Raw genomic sequence first — 15848 nt, 5'->3', positions numbered from 1 at the left:
TTAGTCCAGTAAACGTGCTCTGACTTCTAACTACTTCTAATGCGTTTACATCTTTTCTTAAATAAGGGGACCAGTACTGTACACAGCACTCTAGATGTGGTCTCACCAGTGCCCTATATAACTGAAGCATAACCCCACCCCCCTACTTTTGTAATCAATTCCCCTCACAATAAATAATGACATTCTATTAGCTTCCCTAATTACCTGCTGTACCTGCATGCTAACCTTTTGTGATTCATGCACTAGGACACCCAGATCCCGCTGAATCTCAGAGCTTTGCAACCTCTTACCATTTAGATAATAAGCATCCTTTTTATTCTTCTTGCCAAAATGAATGATTTCACATTTGCCCACATTATACTCCATTTGCAAGATCTTTGCCCAGTCACTTAACCTATCTATGTCCCTTTGTAGCCTCCTTACATCCTCTTCACAGTTTACTTTCTGACCTATCTTTGTGTCGTCAGCAAATTTAGCCACCATTCCTTCAGTCCCTTTATCCAAGTCATTTATATAAATTGTAAAAAGTTAAGGCCCCAGCATTGATCGCTGTGGCACACCACTCGTCACATCCCACTAACCGCAAAAGACCCATTTATACCAATTCTCTGCTTCCCGTTAGCTAGCCAATCTTCTATCCATGCCAATATGTTACCCCCTACACTATGAGCTTTTATTTTCTGCAATAACCTTTGATGTGGCACTTTATCAAATGCCTTCTGGAAATCTAAGTATAGCACATCCATTGGATCCCCTTTATCCACAAGCACATGTGACTCCTTCAAAGAACTCCCAATAAATTGGTTACATAATTTCCCTTTTACAAAACCATGTTCACACACACACACACACAAACACTGTCATGTACTATGGATTGTCCTGGCATAAGTACAATGTTACCTTTAAAATTTAGTTGTTGTGCATGGCCAGTTTGTTCAGTGTGCGGTCCCGCTAAATTTTTTTGAGTGGTCTTCATTTCGGAGCAAGATCTGCATGATTCCTTCCTGGCTCCTGTGCACCCGTGCAACTTCGTGGGAACATTGGTGTAATGTAGATACCATAGTTCCACATGCGCAGAGAAGATAACTCCTCTTTCTCTCCACTTTCTCTGCTCTCTCTTGCTCTCATTCTTACTGACTCAAGTAATTCATCACAAAAGCTAGAACTAATAAGTGCCCAGGTTCAGATGAACTTCTGACTCCACTCAGGCTCAGGTAGACCAAAGAGATAAAAACAAAAAGCTAAAAGCTACTGCGGATGCTGGAAATCCAAAACAAAAACAGCATTACCTGGAAAAACTCAGCAGGTCTGGCAGCATCGGTGGAGAAGAAATCAGTTAACGTTTCAAGCCTTCACGGCCCTTCGGCAGAACTGAAGCATAGTTAGGAGAGGGGTGAAATATAAGCTGGTTTAAGGTCGGGGGGGGGAGAGAGAAGTTGAGGGTGTGGTGATTGTGGAGATAAGCAGTGATAGGAGCAGATAATCAAAAGATGTCACAGACAAAATGATCAAAGAGGTGTTGAAGGTGGTGATATTTGTCTAAGAAAAGTGCTAATTAAGAATGGAAGACAGGATACTCAAAGTACAGCTCTAGTGGGGGTGGGGTGGAAAAGACTAACAAGGTTTTAGTTTTAGATTTAAAAATAATGGAAATAGGTGGGGAAAGAAGAATCTATATAAATTATTGAAAAAAAAGGCGGGGGGGGGGGGAGAAACGGGGTGGGGATGGGGGGAGGGGGAGTTTAAGATCTAAAGTTGTTGAATTCAATATTCAGCCCGGAAGGCTGTAAAGTGCCTAGTCAGAAGATGAGGTGCTTTTCCTCCAGTTTGCGTTGGGCTTCACTGGAACAATGCAGCAAGCCAAGGACAGACATGTGGGCAAGAGAACAGGGTGGAGTGTTAAAATGGCAAGCGACAGGGAGGTTTGGGTCTTTCTTGCGGACAGACCGCAGGTGTTCTGCAAAACGGTCGCCCAGTTTGCGTTTGGTCTCTCCAATGTAGAGGAGACCGCATTGCTGTGAAGACTCCATCCCATTCTCTCAGTTCCTTCGCCTCCGTCGCATCTGTTCTGATGACGCTACCTTCAAAAACAGCTCCTCTGACATGTCCTCCTTCTTCCTTAACCGAGGTTTTCCATCCACGGTCGTTGACAGGGCCCTCAACCGTGTCCGGCCCATATCCCGCGCATCCTCCCTCACGCCTTCTCCTCCTTCCCAGAAACATGATAGGGTCCCCCTTGTCCTCACTTATCACCCCACCAGCCTCCGCATTCAAAGGATCATCCTCCGCCATTTCCGCCAACTCCAGCATGATGCCACCACCAAACACATCTTCCCTTCACCCCCCCTGACGGCATTTCGTAGGGATCGTTCCCTCCGGGACACCCTGGTCCACTCCTCCATCACCCCCTACTCCTCAACCCCCACCTATGGCACCTCCCCATGCCCACGCAGAAGATGCAACACCTGCCCCTTCACTTCCTCTCTCCTCACCGTCCAAGGGCCCAAACACTCCTTTCAAGTGAAGCAGCATTTCACTTGCATTTCCCCTAACTTAGTCTACTGCATTCGTTGCTCCCAATGCGGTCTCCTCTACATTGGAGAGACCAAACGCAAACTGGGCGACTGTTTTGCAGAACACCTGCGGTCTGTCCGCAAGAAAGACCCAAACCTCCCTGTCGCTTGCCATTTTAACACTCCACCCTGTTCTCTTGCCCACACGTCTGTCCTTGGCTTGCTGCATTGTTCCAGTGAAGCCCAACGCAAACTGGAGGAACAACACCTCATCTTCCGACTAGGCACTTTACAGCCTTCCGGGCTGAATATTGAATTCAACAACTTTAGATCTTAAACTCCCCCTCCCCCCATCCCCACCCCGTTTCTCACCCCCCCCCCTTTTTTTCAATAATTTATATAGATTCTTCTTTCCCCACCTATTTCCATTATTTTTAAATCTAAAACTAAAACCTTGTTAGTCTTTTCCACCCCACCCCCACTAGAGCTGTACTTTGAGTATCCTGTCTTCCATTCTTAATTAGCACTTTTCTTAGACAAATATCACCACCTTCAACACCTCTTTGATCCTTTTGTCAGTGACATCTTTTGATTATCTGCTCCTATCACTGCTTATCTCCACAATCACCACACCCTCAACTTCTATCTCCCCCCCCGACCTTAAACCAGCTTATGTTTCACCCCTCTCCTAACTATGCTTCAGTTCTGCCGAAGGGCCGTGAAGGCTCGAAACGTTAACTGATTTCTTCTCCACCGATGCTGCCAGACCTGCTGAGTTTTTCCAGGTAATTCTGTTTTTGTTCAGGTAGACCAAGATGTGTGAAAATTCTTGCAGATATTTCTAACAATTAACTTATTTTATAGATGAATTTAGTGATTTGTTTCTGAATTGTATAATTTTTGATGTCTTTACATTATAATTGTTGGTTCTAGCACTCAAATGAAGACAAATGGCAAATGAAAAGCATTTGAAGATTTCAGCAGTCAGTTATGTGGAGCTTGCTGATTAGAGATTGGAAGGTTTGAGAAATAAACTAACCAACATGATTGCTGGATTCAAAACTTTTAATGATGTAGATTAGGAAAGGCTTCCATGTGTGTACTTTGATAGTTAACAGCGGGACAGTGAAAATGGAACATTGAACATTTTCTGATCATTACAGTATTTGATATGACTCCATTTTTTATTTTGTCTTAGTCCCAAACAATTAGCCTTGTCTTTTTAGTGCAACAATATTTGAACTTTCATATAGTTTCTATTATTTGCTAAAATGTGTCTCAGTGTTCGGCTGTGAGTACTGTTCTGTTGACTAATGTCCCAATTCCTCTGTTACCCCTCCCTTCCTTCTTTTTCTCTGCTGCAGAGATGAAGATAGTAGGGTGTAAGTCCCCAGTGCCTGTTTGTTTGCAGTGTATGCTGCTTGCATTCTTCATAAATATACATTGCGCTTCAGGGGCATGCTTCAGTAATACTCATATCAAGGCTACTCCACTTGCCTCAGTAAACCATCTTACTACCCTAAGGCTGGACTACATTGGCTGCATTATGTATTTCAAAAATGAGTGTCACCTTACCTGCTCTGAAACCACAGCTTCCTTGCACCATCATAAATTAACTTTATGCTTAAGAAGATGCTATCCTTTATATGGGATGAACAGAACTCTTGATTTAACATTGAAGGATAGCTGTAGAATTTCCCAGTTCTTGGAATCCATTGAATCCATTGACTTAGACCATGCATGGCAAAAGTTGGTGCTGCAGGAGAAATGCATTCAATTCAGGAACTTGAACAGGCACCCGCCTTCAAAAGTCATTACCATTGCTATATGGCATTTAGTGCCATATTTCAATATAGAACTGCTTCCAGAATCCCCACAGTGTAGCCCTTAGCTATTGGTATGTGGAATCTACCCTGTTTGTCATGTGAGCTAATTTCACAGGCCAGTATGTGGAATCTACCCTTTTTGCATTGTGAGCTAATTTCATAGCCCCAGAGCAACAATCATGCAATTATTTGAAAGTCATGGTCCAGGAGTTAAATTTCTTAATTGTCAACATCACCTCCAATGGTGGGGCAGTTTGTACACCCCAGAAGCAGTGGTGAAACCACATGCAAATGCCATGTCTGAAAGCAGTAGAGTCACTACAGTTGCCTTACAGTAATGGTATTAAAATTGAGGCTGCAATTACAGAAGCATTGTAAGGCAAAGGCAAGATAAATTGTATCTATTTGTTACTGCGCAGAGAAAGTAACCAAATCTAATAAGGTTACAATGGTTGGCACTTCACTGCTGACAGTTGCCCCACTCAGTGTTTTTGTGCTAATCTTTCAAGATCAGTGGCCCCACTCAGTGTTATTGTATCTTTCATCACCCTAGAACAATAGTCCCGCATCCTGTCCAATTCTTCACTGCAGAACAATGTTCTCACACAATGGACATTTTGCTAAATTAAAGGTGCTCTCTAAGTACAAATTATTGTTCTCTCATTTTCATTGCAGAACAATGATCTCACTCAATGTTACTGCGCCATCCTTCACTGCAACTAGCAGTGACTCACACTGTTACTGTGTTATTCCTCACTGCAAACAACAATGACTCACACTGTCACTATTATTCCTCACGGCAAACAACAAACACTATCACTGTTATTCCTCTGCAAACTGACTCACATTGTTACTGTGTTATTCCTCATTGCAAACAACAGTGACTCATACTGTCACTGTTACTTCTCATTACAAACAACAGTGACTCACACTCTCACTGCGCTATTTGCCAGTGCCAAAAATAGTGTCTTACAGAATGTTACTGTTCTGTTCTTCACTGCAGGCAACAGCGACTTAGAGAACATTACTGTGCTATTCTTCACTGCAAACAAAAGCAGTTTCACACAACATTACTGTATTACTCATCACCCTAGAACAGTGGCCAAGTTCAGTTATTGGCTTGCTCCTGACTATTGCTAGTAATAGCGCCACATAACGTCATTGTGCTACTCATTACCCAAGAAAAAGACCCTATTCTGTATCATTGGACTATTCTTCATTGCTAAGAGTACCTCACATCATGAGCAGTTCTTTACTGTAGTGATCCCACACCATGGCATTGTATTATTAATTCTAAAACAAATGCCTTTCATAACGTTACTGATTAAATCTTCACAACTATAGCTTTAGCCTACATAGAACAAAGCAAGTTATGAAGTATTTTAATAAAACCCCATGAAAAATGTTGTAGCTCTGTTCTCAGAACAGCCACAGGGCATTCAAATTATTCTGGGATGCTGTTTTGATTGAATGGTTTATGTGTTCAGATGTAATTCTTTTTTCCTTATTTTATGCCAAAAGGAAAGAAGTTTAAAACCAGAAGTAAATGCCAAAAGTTGCCAGGACTTGCTGCGAGTATTGTACTTTGTAGTATTATAAAATCATACCATCCCTGAAGCATCATCACCATTATTTCATTTTTAATTTGTCAGCACACTTTCATTTCCTGCATTGTTCATTACAGCAATTAGGAAAGGTATATGAGTGGATTGGGCAAAATTAAGAATTTGAGATATTTTATGCTAGATACTACTGTTCAGACTTCTTCATGCTTCATACATGAGGAGTAAATATCATTATTCATTTTACTGCTCCTGTGAGTTCATTTTGTTTCCATCATTTGGAGACAAAAGTACATTGGATGCTCATTGAAATGAATCAAACACTGCAATGTGCTGCTGACTTCAAAGGTAGTTCCCTTGCTTTGACACGCAAAGCTATGCCGCATGTCAGTTTCAACACACATTAGTAAAATTCTCCCTGACATCTAAATAGATGTAGAAAGTTTACCATGCAATTTGTGTCTATTAGCTTCATCTACAGCAGCGTCATTTGCATTTTAAATCAGCATATGTTAATATTCATAAGACAGGTGAATGAATGGGGGGATTAGGGTGACCATACATGCCAAGTTTGTTGAACAGTATTCTACTGTGGACAAGTTCAACTTCATAATGTTTGAATTTTAAGGGTTTTTTTTTTACTGCTAAGCAGTGCAATTGTTGCGCCTTGCTGCCATCTACTTTAGGTGAATAACATCTTCACAGCCTGGGTTCTGTAAATATGCATTGTTGAGGATTCCCTGATGTTTCAGTGAGTTTATCAGACTACAAGGCTCCCAGCTTCAATCTTCAGTCTGTCCTGAGTTAATTGACCTCACCCTGGTTGCAGCACTTGACTGTAACATCCTCTGGGCTTGCATGGAGAAAATTAGTCAAGGTTCCTTCACCATCTGGTGACTCTCATTAGAAGTGATCAACTTAGTGAACTGTTTGTGTTATGATTGCACAGCAGATACTGACCTGATTTTGGAGCTGTGAAAGAGAATGCAGTGAGACAAAGAAATGTGTATGTTTGATTTTAACCATATTACTAGAAGTATCCTCCTCCATATTATTTCCAAACCAAGTAGTGGACCCAGAGCAGCAGCTGATCGAAATCTACAGGTCAGTGCTCCCCCATAAACTCTTACCCACCCACTATAATCCTCTACATTCTGCTGCCAAGCCAGTTTGCAATCCATTTGGTTTAACTGCCTATGCTTATTAAAGAGCTTGGCATGCACATTGCTAGTCTATATAAACAAAATCAGATACTGGAGACAGGGAACAAAACCAACTCATTCCACCTAGCTTAATTAACTTGCTGCCTCCCTTTGCTCTAATGCAGAAGTCATATTTATCCTATTCACTGTCCTGGATTGTCATACATTGGAACACCTCTGTGAAATAAACAAAGTAATCCCAGAGTACAGAGGCACCAGAACCAGGAAGGGAGTTCCCCGGGGCACCTCTAGCCACTTGCATCTTAATTCTCAGCATGGACAGGTTGATCTCACAGCCTTCACCTGGTCAGTTCACTTATGACACCAGGGAAAAACCCAGGCTAGATTGGCAAACTTACATTCAGAACTTCTGCCAAACAGTATACCTGCAGTGTTAATGGGGAAAATTTGACAGGAAGGAAATTGGCTTCAATTGCAGAATCTACTGGGGTATTAATTACATTTACTGTAGGCGCCTGATTCTCCTTTCATCCTGATATGTAAACAATTTAAAACATCATTCAGGTATTTCCTCCATCTTACATCTGTGGAATTTTGTATCCATTCATTGTCAAGAATTGAAAATCAAGAGCCTTCCATCATGTAACTTTCTATCTGGGGTCTTTCTGGACCTTGCTTTGCCAAAGCTAAATTGAAACAGAGACATTTTTCTCTTGAATATGTGGTTTCAAGGCCTAACTCGGAGACATGTAAGCTCCCTTGTGCATTGGTTCCACCATTCAATAAAAAAAACTTACCAGTGAAAGATAACTGGAGACCAAGTCAGCTCAGAGGACCCAAAAAGTGTGCATCTCCATTTCCTTGTGTACTCAGGGGTTCCCAATTCATATCAGAGAGAACTGCAGTTGGTTGAAAAGCTACTTGCCTGGTATCACCAGACTATCTCAAATAAGAAGAAGCTGAACTTTAAACTTGATATGACTGTGAACTGAAGATGTTTTTGTTCATTTGGGTTATTACTATAAATTGATTAGAAATAATTGTAGATCCCAGAGAATAAAAAAAAAATGACATTAACTACTGGAAAGCCAAAGTGTTAACTGTGGAACATCAAGAATCCAAGGCTATTTCTTCATGTAGACTTGGGTGGAGTATAGACACCAGCACAGACTAATTGGGCCAAATTTCCTGTGCTGCATATTCTATGTAATTTGTTTAACTGACCTGCTGATCACTAGCCAGGGACAAAATTACATACGACCAACTACTTATTAACTTTTGTTAAATCAGTTATGTAGAGAGGCATACTGCCAATCATCTAGCACAAATTGTTGACTTCGGGGTATACAGTGACTGAGCACCTAACAAGACGATAGGAACTAAATTTGGCATTCTGAAATTCTGTACACTACTGGTTTGTAGTGCAGATCTGAAGGTCTACTTCCAATGGAGAAACATGGCAGTGCATTTTGGGCAGTTGCTGCTCAAATTCCCATATCTACATTTTGAGATGAAGTTTAGAGCACTGGCTGCAACACTGAAGGAGTTGGAGCTTCAGTAATTCACAAGTCACAATCAGAACTTTAGAGTAAGACTTCCCTGATGTACAGACCAGAAGTGCAAAAACACAAAGAGTACTGAACAATATTCAGAACTGCCATCATTTGCCTCTTTATGACCACAAGGAGAAATTACCTCTTAACATGGGTCTTCATATTATTGAAGAGACTAGCACCATCTTATTTATATTAGAGTGAAAGGCCTATTCTAAACGTTATGACTGTCAACCACCCCAACAACTTCATACACCAGGGGCAGAATTTTGAGTTCATCGGGCAAGTGCTATCGGCGGGCCTGGGATTGGCCGGGAAACGGGCCGCTGCACACGATCGGCCCCTGACCTCCATTTCACACTGGTGGGCCAATTAAGGCCCGCCCAGCATGAAATGCGGCTCCCCACTGGTCGGGAAGGACCAAACGGGGCTGGGGGCCTGTCAGCTGCCGAGTCCAAGTCCTAGCGGCCAGTTTAAAAACGGCACAGGCAACCCCTGGAAGGCTACCACGGAAGAACATCTGTTCTGCGTCAGCAAACTCAAGTGATGGAGTCGAGTGCAGCTGGAGACGCCAGGCGGGACGGCAGATCGGGTGGGCACTCAGCTCCCTGCTTTTCGGACGAGTGCCTCGCGGTTCTCCTGGGGGAGGTGGCTGCCAGGAGGGGCACCCTTGTCCCAGAGATGGGAGGAGAAGGCCACTGCACCTCACAAAGAGGGCGTGGGAGGCGGTTGTAGTGCTGGTTAGCAGCCATGACGTGATGCAGCACACATGGGTGCAATGCCGGAAGAGGTTTAATGACCTGCTGCACACAGGAAGGGTGAGTACCGTGTTGGCATGAGTCAATGTGCAGAAGTGTTAAGGTGTGGCTGTCACCTTGTGGACCTGAGGGGTTCTAGAGTCTGAGTGCCAACTGTCAATGATGCCGGAGCTGGCCAAGTGGGTGAGCCCTGGCTGCTTGGACTGAGTGCCTTGTGGCTCGAGGGCCACGACTCGAATGTGCCCTGTGAGGTGTTCCTCAGCTTGGGTTGGCCAGGCTGCAGTGGTGCTGCAGGTAGAGAGCGGACTAATCAATGCTCCCCTGTCTTTTCAGGAGAAGACAAGCCATAACCAATCAGAGAGATCACGTACAGGTGGAGGCCCTCCCAATCTGCTGCTGCTGACCAGGTTTGAGCATGACGCCCTTGAGCTGCAGAGCCGGCATGCTCCACGTCAACTGGAGGCGGAGAGGCGGGTGTGCCAGGCGAAGGTAAGAGTGCAGTGCACAGAGGTGAGAGTTTCGTATTGTGCAACCATTCCAGTGTAGTCTCTTCATTGATGGGAGCCTCAAACCTGGAGTCCCTATTGATCATTGAAAGACGATGGCACCATTGTCTCACCAGCGTGCGTGGCATGCACAGTGACAGGGTGATGATTTTAATTAATGACATGTCCTTGTTTTCCCTTAGATTCGTCAGCACGCACTCGCTCTCTGGACCCCGAAGGACCACCCCTGACGGTTGAGGACCACCGGGCTTCATTTGCACCTGCGTCACACCCACTCTCTGAATCAGGCACCAGCATCTCGGTGGGCATTAGATCAGTGGCAAGAATGTCGGTGCACATTGGTGAAGGCACTTCACCTTCGCTTGAGGCGTAGGCAGAAGCAGAGTGCCCAGGGCACCAGCAGCCGGGGGACTGCTGGGGACCAAGACGATGCTCAGTCGAAGGCAGATGATGAGCCTCGGGAGTCGTCCATTATGCAGCAGATGCTGGACGTCAAGTGGGATGTGTGGAAGGATCTGGTGGAGAACCATGAGGGTCTACGTGCCATGGCCTCCATTGTGGAGGAGTCCATGCGGAGCATGAGCACTACGTGACCCTCATGGCCGAGTGCACTGTCTCCTACATTGAGAGAGTGGCCACTCTCATGGAGAGGCAGCCCCAGGGACAGAATGAGGGGTTCCAGGAGTTACACTCAGACCTGCAAGCCCTCACACAGGCAACGACCTCAGTGTGGAGCCAGTGTGGGGCCAGTATCCCAGCTGGGTGCCCACCCATCAATGGTGAGCAGGGAGGTCCAGAGCGACCTCACATTGGCGCACGGGCTGCTTGTCATCTCTGCAGAGTCCTCTCAGAGCATCTGATGAAGATGCGATGACTGGGGAGATGGCAGCCGTGGCACTGACCGCTCCCTCCCAGGCGGGGCCAGCACAGGCTCCACTGGCCAGAGGATGACCGCCAAGGTCATCAAGGTCAACAAGACAGCAGAGTCAGCAGGCTGTCTCCAATGCTGGTGCCAGCGATGGGGGGGGACACCAAGACGTAGCACTCGGTAACATAAGTTAAAGGCACCATGAGCACAAGAGGGACAGTTCACGGGTGATTTTTCTGTTAATTTATGTTTGGTTTATAAGTCTGCTGGTGTGGACATCAACAACAGTAATGGTAATGCCATTATGCATTCAAAGTGACAATAACATTAAATTTGCTTTGGTTCTGATAGCCTGAGTATGCTTCACCTTTTTTCTTTCTGGTGCAGGATACGCCAGTGTGTAATGCTGGACATGAGTGGCTGGCTACTTTACTGCACAGGCAATGAGTGGACTTTAGATGCAAATGAAAGGGTCATTTCAGACATCCAGGATGGAGGTGGCAGCCCTGACATGAGGTGGAAGCAGATCTTTGATAGCCTAGCTGAAGGAGCGTTGGATCAAGGCATCTCTAGTGTCCCTGCCTCCCTAGAGGCTAGTGAGGTCTGCCTCCACGCCCTCAGCGTTCTCCTCACTGTGCTCCTCTTAGAACCATAGAAACGTTACAGCACAGAAGGAGGCCATTTGGCCCATCTTGTCCATGCCAGCCCGAGGACACCCAGGTGCCCTTTCTAATCCCACCTTCCTGCACCTGGCCCATAGCCCTGCAGCTTACAGCACTTTAGGTGCAGATCCAGGTACTTTTTAAAAGAGTTTAAAGTTTCTGCCTCTACCACCAACTTGGGCAGCGAATTCCAGACACCCACTACCCTCTGCATAAAAAAGTTCTTCCTCATATCCCCCCTACACCTTCTGCCACTAATCTTGAATCTATGTCCCCTGGTTCTAGAATTCTCCATCAAGGGAAACAATTTTATTTGTCCACTCTATCTATTCCCCTCATAATTTTATACACCTCAATCAAGTCACCTCTCAGCCGCCTTTGTTCTAAGGAAAATAACCCCAACCTATCCAGTCTCTTCTCGTAGCTACTCTTTTTTAACCCTGGCAACATTCTTGTAAACCTCCTCTGCACTCTCTCCAGAGCTATTACATCCTTCCTGTAATGTGGTGACCAGAACTGCACACAATACTCCAGTTGTGGCCTCACTCTGCCAGTGAAGGAGAGCATTCCATTTGCCTTCTTTACAACCTTGTCTACTTGAACTGCTGCCTTCAGGGACCTGTGTGCTTGTACGCCAAGATCGCTTACTTCATCTACCCCTCTTAGCATATTCCCATTTATTTTGTAATCCCTGTAACTGTTTGACCTCCCTAAATGTATGACCTCACACTTATCTATGTTAAAATCCATCTGCCACTTTACCGCCCACTCCACCAACCCATCTATATCGTTTTAGAGATTATGGCTATCCTCTACACTATCCACTATTCGGCCAATCTTTGTGTCATCTGCAAATTTCCCAACCGTGCCCCCCACGTTCACGACCAAATCGTTAATATATAACACAAACAGCAAGGGTCCCAACACCGAGCCCTGTGGAACACCACTTGAGACAAATTTCCATTCGCAAGGGCATCCATCGACCATTACCCTTTGTTTCCTGTTACAAAGCCAACCTTTTATCCAGTTTGCCACATTACCCTGAATCCCATGGGCTTTTACTTTCCTGACCAATTTGCCATGTGGGACCTTGTCAAATGCCTTACTAAAATCCATGTACACAACATCCACTGCACCACCTTCATCAACCCTTCTTGTCACTTCCTCAAAGAATTCAATCAAATTTGTGAGGCAAGACCTTCCTTTAACAAATCCATGCTGACCATCCCTGACTAGTCCATGACTCACTACTGGATTCATCATCTGTGGCCTGTGCAGCTGCATCAAGATCCTCTTCCTCCAAAGGGTCCCCCTTGCCAGTGCCAGATTGTGGAGAGCGCGGCATGAAACCACTATCAGTGATGCCTGCTCTGTGGGGTATTGTAGTGCTCCCCCTGAATGGTCCAGGCATCAGAAGCGCATCTTAGAAGACCTATGGTCCTCTCTACCATCGCCCTTGTGGAGGCACGACTCCTATTGTAAAGCTGCTCTGCTTCTGTTCTTGGGTGGTGGAGAGACGCCATGAACCACCTTTTCAACAGGTAGACCTTGTCACCCAGCAGCAATCCATCCAATCACGCTGGAGCACTGAAGAGCCTCAGCACCTGGGAGTGTCTCAGGATGTAAGCATCATGGGAGCTGCCAGGGTACCTTGCACAGACTTGCAGAATCTGCATCCTGTGGTCACACACTATCTGCGTGTTCATGGAGTGGAATCCCTTCTTGTTGACGAAGGCACCCGGCTGACCCGCTGGCACCTTGATGGCCACAGGAATCGATGGCACCCTGGGTGCAGGGGAACCCAGCAATTGCTGCAAATCCTCTGACTCGCTCAGTCAGGCTGGCCTCGTCAACACGGTAAAGAATAATGGTCAGTACCTGCCTGAATAGAGCCTCTGTCACTAGCTTCATGCAACAATGGACAGCTAATTGGGAGACTCCACACAGATCCCCCACTGAGCCCTGGAAAAAGCCGGAGGCATCGAAGTTGAAGGCCGTTGTGACCTTCAGACCCACCGGCATGGGGTGTCCACCCACACAGTCAGAGCTGATCTCAGGCCCAATCATCTGACAAATAGAGGTCATGGTCTCCCTCGAGAGTCTTCGCCTCCTTCGGCATTGCACCTCAGACATATTGTGGTAGCTGCATCGTCGCCTGTAAACCCTGGCAGTAGGATAGTGCCGTCTTCTTCAGCCCCTTCTGCCATGGACTTTCTGCTGGCCCTGCGCCACCTTGTGCCTGCGCCTCTCCTCCCACAGGTCCCTCCCCTGGAAGCTACATTGGGACACCTGACCTCCTCTCCCTTCTGCCCCTCTCTTCCACCTCAGAGGAGGTGCCATCAGCAGAGACCACAATCCCCATTACCAGGGTAAGGGAAGGCTGTCTGATACCTGGAGGGGTCCACACGGTCTGAATCCTCAGGGGGGACCTTGGAGACACCAATATGAAGTGAAATGAAGCCTGCAAATGCTGAGAATGAAGCCCCGAACAGAGATGATCTGCCAAGTAACAAGAAGCAACCAGCAGCAAACTATCTCCAAAATTCCTCATTACTCACACTGGCAATGCTGCTGACCCTTTTTATCCTGCCCTTGGATAAGGTTTTGTAAAATGTCAGCTGCCCGCCTTCCTGTTTTACCTGTGCAACGAGTGCAAAATTGCACAGGCAACGTAAAATCTACCTTAATTGCCTTTTTAATGGCCTTAACTGGTCTTGTATTTGATGGCGGGCACGGCTCTGACTCCCGTGCGCACCTGACGAGCGAAATATCACCCGACATCATCACGCGCTATTTTACGCTTGAACAGATCAGGCACGCACCCGCCCGCTCAGCGAAAAATTCTGCCACAGAAATGTTACATGAGATGGCCTTGCCAGTTTTTTGCAATGAAAGTTCAGCAATCTTGTCTCAATTTTTGGTCAAACTTGTAATAAAGAAAATGTTAGAAAGAGTCAACAATGTAATATAGCATCAGTGCATCACCAATAATAATCATTTCATGATCTCCTTTGCAAACTGCTGGCAGAGAAACTTGTAAGACACTTTGCCATGGTGATATAATTGAAACAAACTAATAGTGTGAAAGAAAAATGTAGCTGCTGGACATCTAAAATTAAAAACAGAAAATGTTGGATACACAAGGGTTGACATTTTAGGTGGGATCATTGATTAGAATCTTTTATTGGAAAACATTTGTTGCAGCCCTAGGAATGACATATCTCACTGACTATGTGCTTGTATTCAGTCAGACACCAATCCTATATGGCACTTTGTTTGGGTTAACCCCACTGCTGTGGTTTGACTGTACACTATCTGCATATTCATCCATCGACTGCTGAGTGCCGACTTCATCTTTACGTTATTCCTGTTAAATTTTATCAAAGTATGTGTTTGGACATGTTATGTAAATATCCTGCAGGTGACATCAGGAACGACTTGTATCTGACGTTGGAACGAGGGGATTTTGAGAGAGGTGGAAAGAGTGTACAGAAGAATATTGAAATAACAGTTTACGTCCTTTATGCAGATGGAGAGACACTGAAGGTAAGAGTATTTTTAAACTTGATGAGAAATTCTCTTCATTACTCAGTTGGAAAAAGCAGACACCAAAAGATCCTCAATCTGTACTGAGTAAGATAATCTCAGCCTGGGTGGCAGTGTTGAGGGATGGTAATATCTGTGCCTCTGAGCTAGGAAAGAGAATACAACCCAGGTTACTTATTGCAAGCCACTATCATTGTTCCTTGCTGAAAAATGCATTGTCTAGATGTTAGGAGTGAACAGGATTAAGCTCAGCTGTTCTCTTCTCCCGCACCCCACACACTACGACCCCCGCCACCCCCAACCCTTTGCCCCGACCAAGAACCCCACTCAATGTCCAAGCTCTCACAGTGACTAACATTATATAACACCTCCAATGTCAACAAAATGACCCAAGACACTTCACAGATGAATAAAAAAAATAATTGGCATCAAAACAATGAAGTAGATATTCAGAAGAATGATGACAGCTTGGTCAGGGAAGGGTTTTAAGGAGTGTCTTAAAGGAGAAGAAGGTGGTTGGAAGGCAAAGAATAGGTTTAGGAAGGGAATTAAAGAGCATAGGGCTTATGCAACCTTAGGTACAGCCACCAATGATGAGTTGAAGGGAGTGGGTACGAACATTTGATGTTAAAAGAACAGAGATTATGCTGCTAGAGAAAGTTGCAGACAAAGGCCAGGATTTTCCATTCCGGGCCAAAGTCCCATAGTGGGGGTGCGTACTGGGAGTGTTTCCTGCCGCGGAACCCAGTGGGAATTCATGCCGAATCGTGCGGCGCAGGGCTCATTAATTATGCAGTCGGGAGTTTCCCAAAATATGGCGTGGCGGGCTGTCATGCACCCTGCTGTCATATCCGGCGCCACATTGAAAAGGCGCCCAGGCATCAAATTCTT

The 15848-nt window shown here is 45.3% G+C and overlaps 1 protein-coding gene across 1 annotated transcript in view; it reads left to right on the top strand.

The window, feature by feature from the left end:
* dock3 (dedicator of cytokinesis 3) overlaps positions 1 to 15848 on the top strand; it is a 1472428-nt gene that overhangs the window by 1049595 nt on the left and 406985 nt on the right. Inside the window, exon 15 of the mRNA XM_078543841.1 lies at positions 14833 to 14957. Within this exon, the coding sequence (XP_078399967.1) occupies positions 14833 to 14957 (125 nt within the window). The remainder of the gene's footprint in view (positions 1 to 14832; positions 14958 to 15848) is intronic.

Source organism: Cetorhinus maximus, chromosome 6 (assembly GCF_964194155.1).
Source record: "Cetorhinus maximus chromosome 6, sCetMax3.hap1.1, whole genome shotgun sequence".
NCBI lineage: Eukaryota > Metazoa > Chordata > Chondrichthyes > Lamniformes > Cetorhinidae > Cetorhinus > Cetorhinus maximus.
Note: the sequence above shows the minus strand (reverse complement) of the source record. Positions and strands in the feature narration are given on the sequence as shown.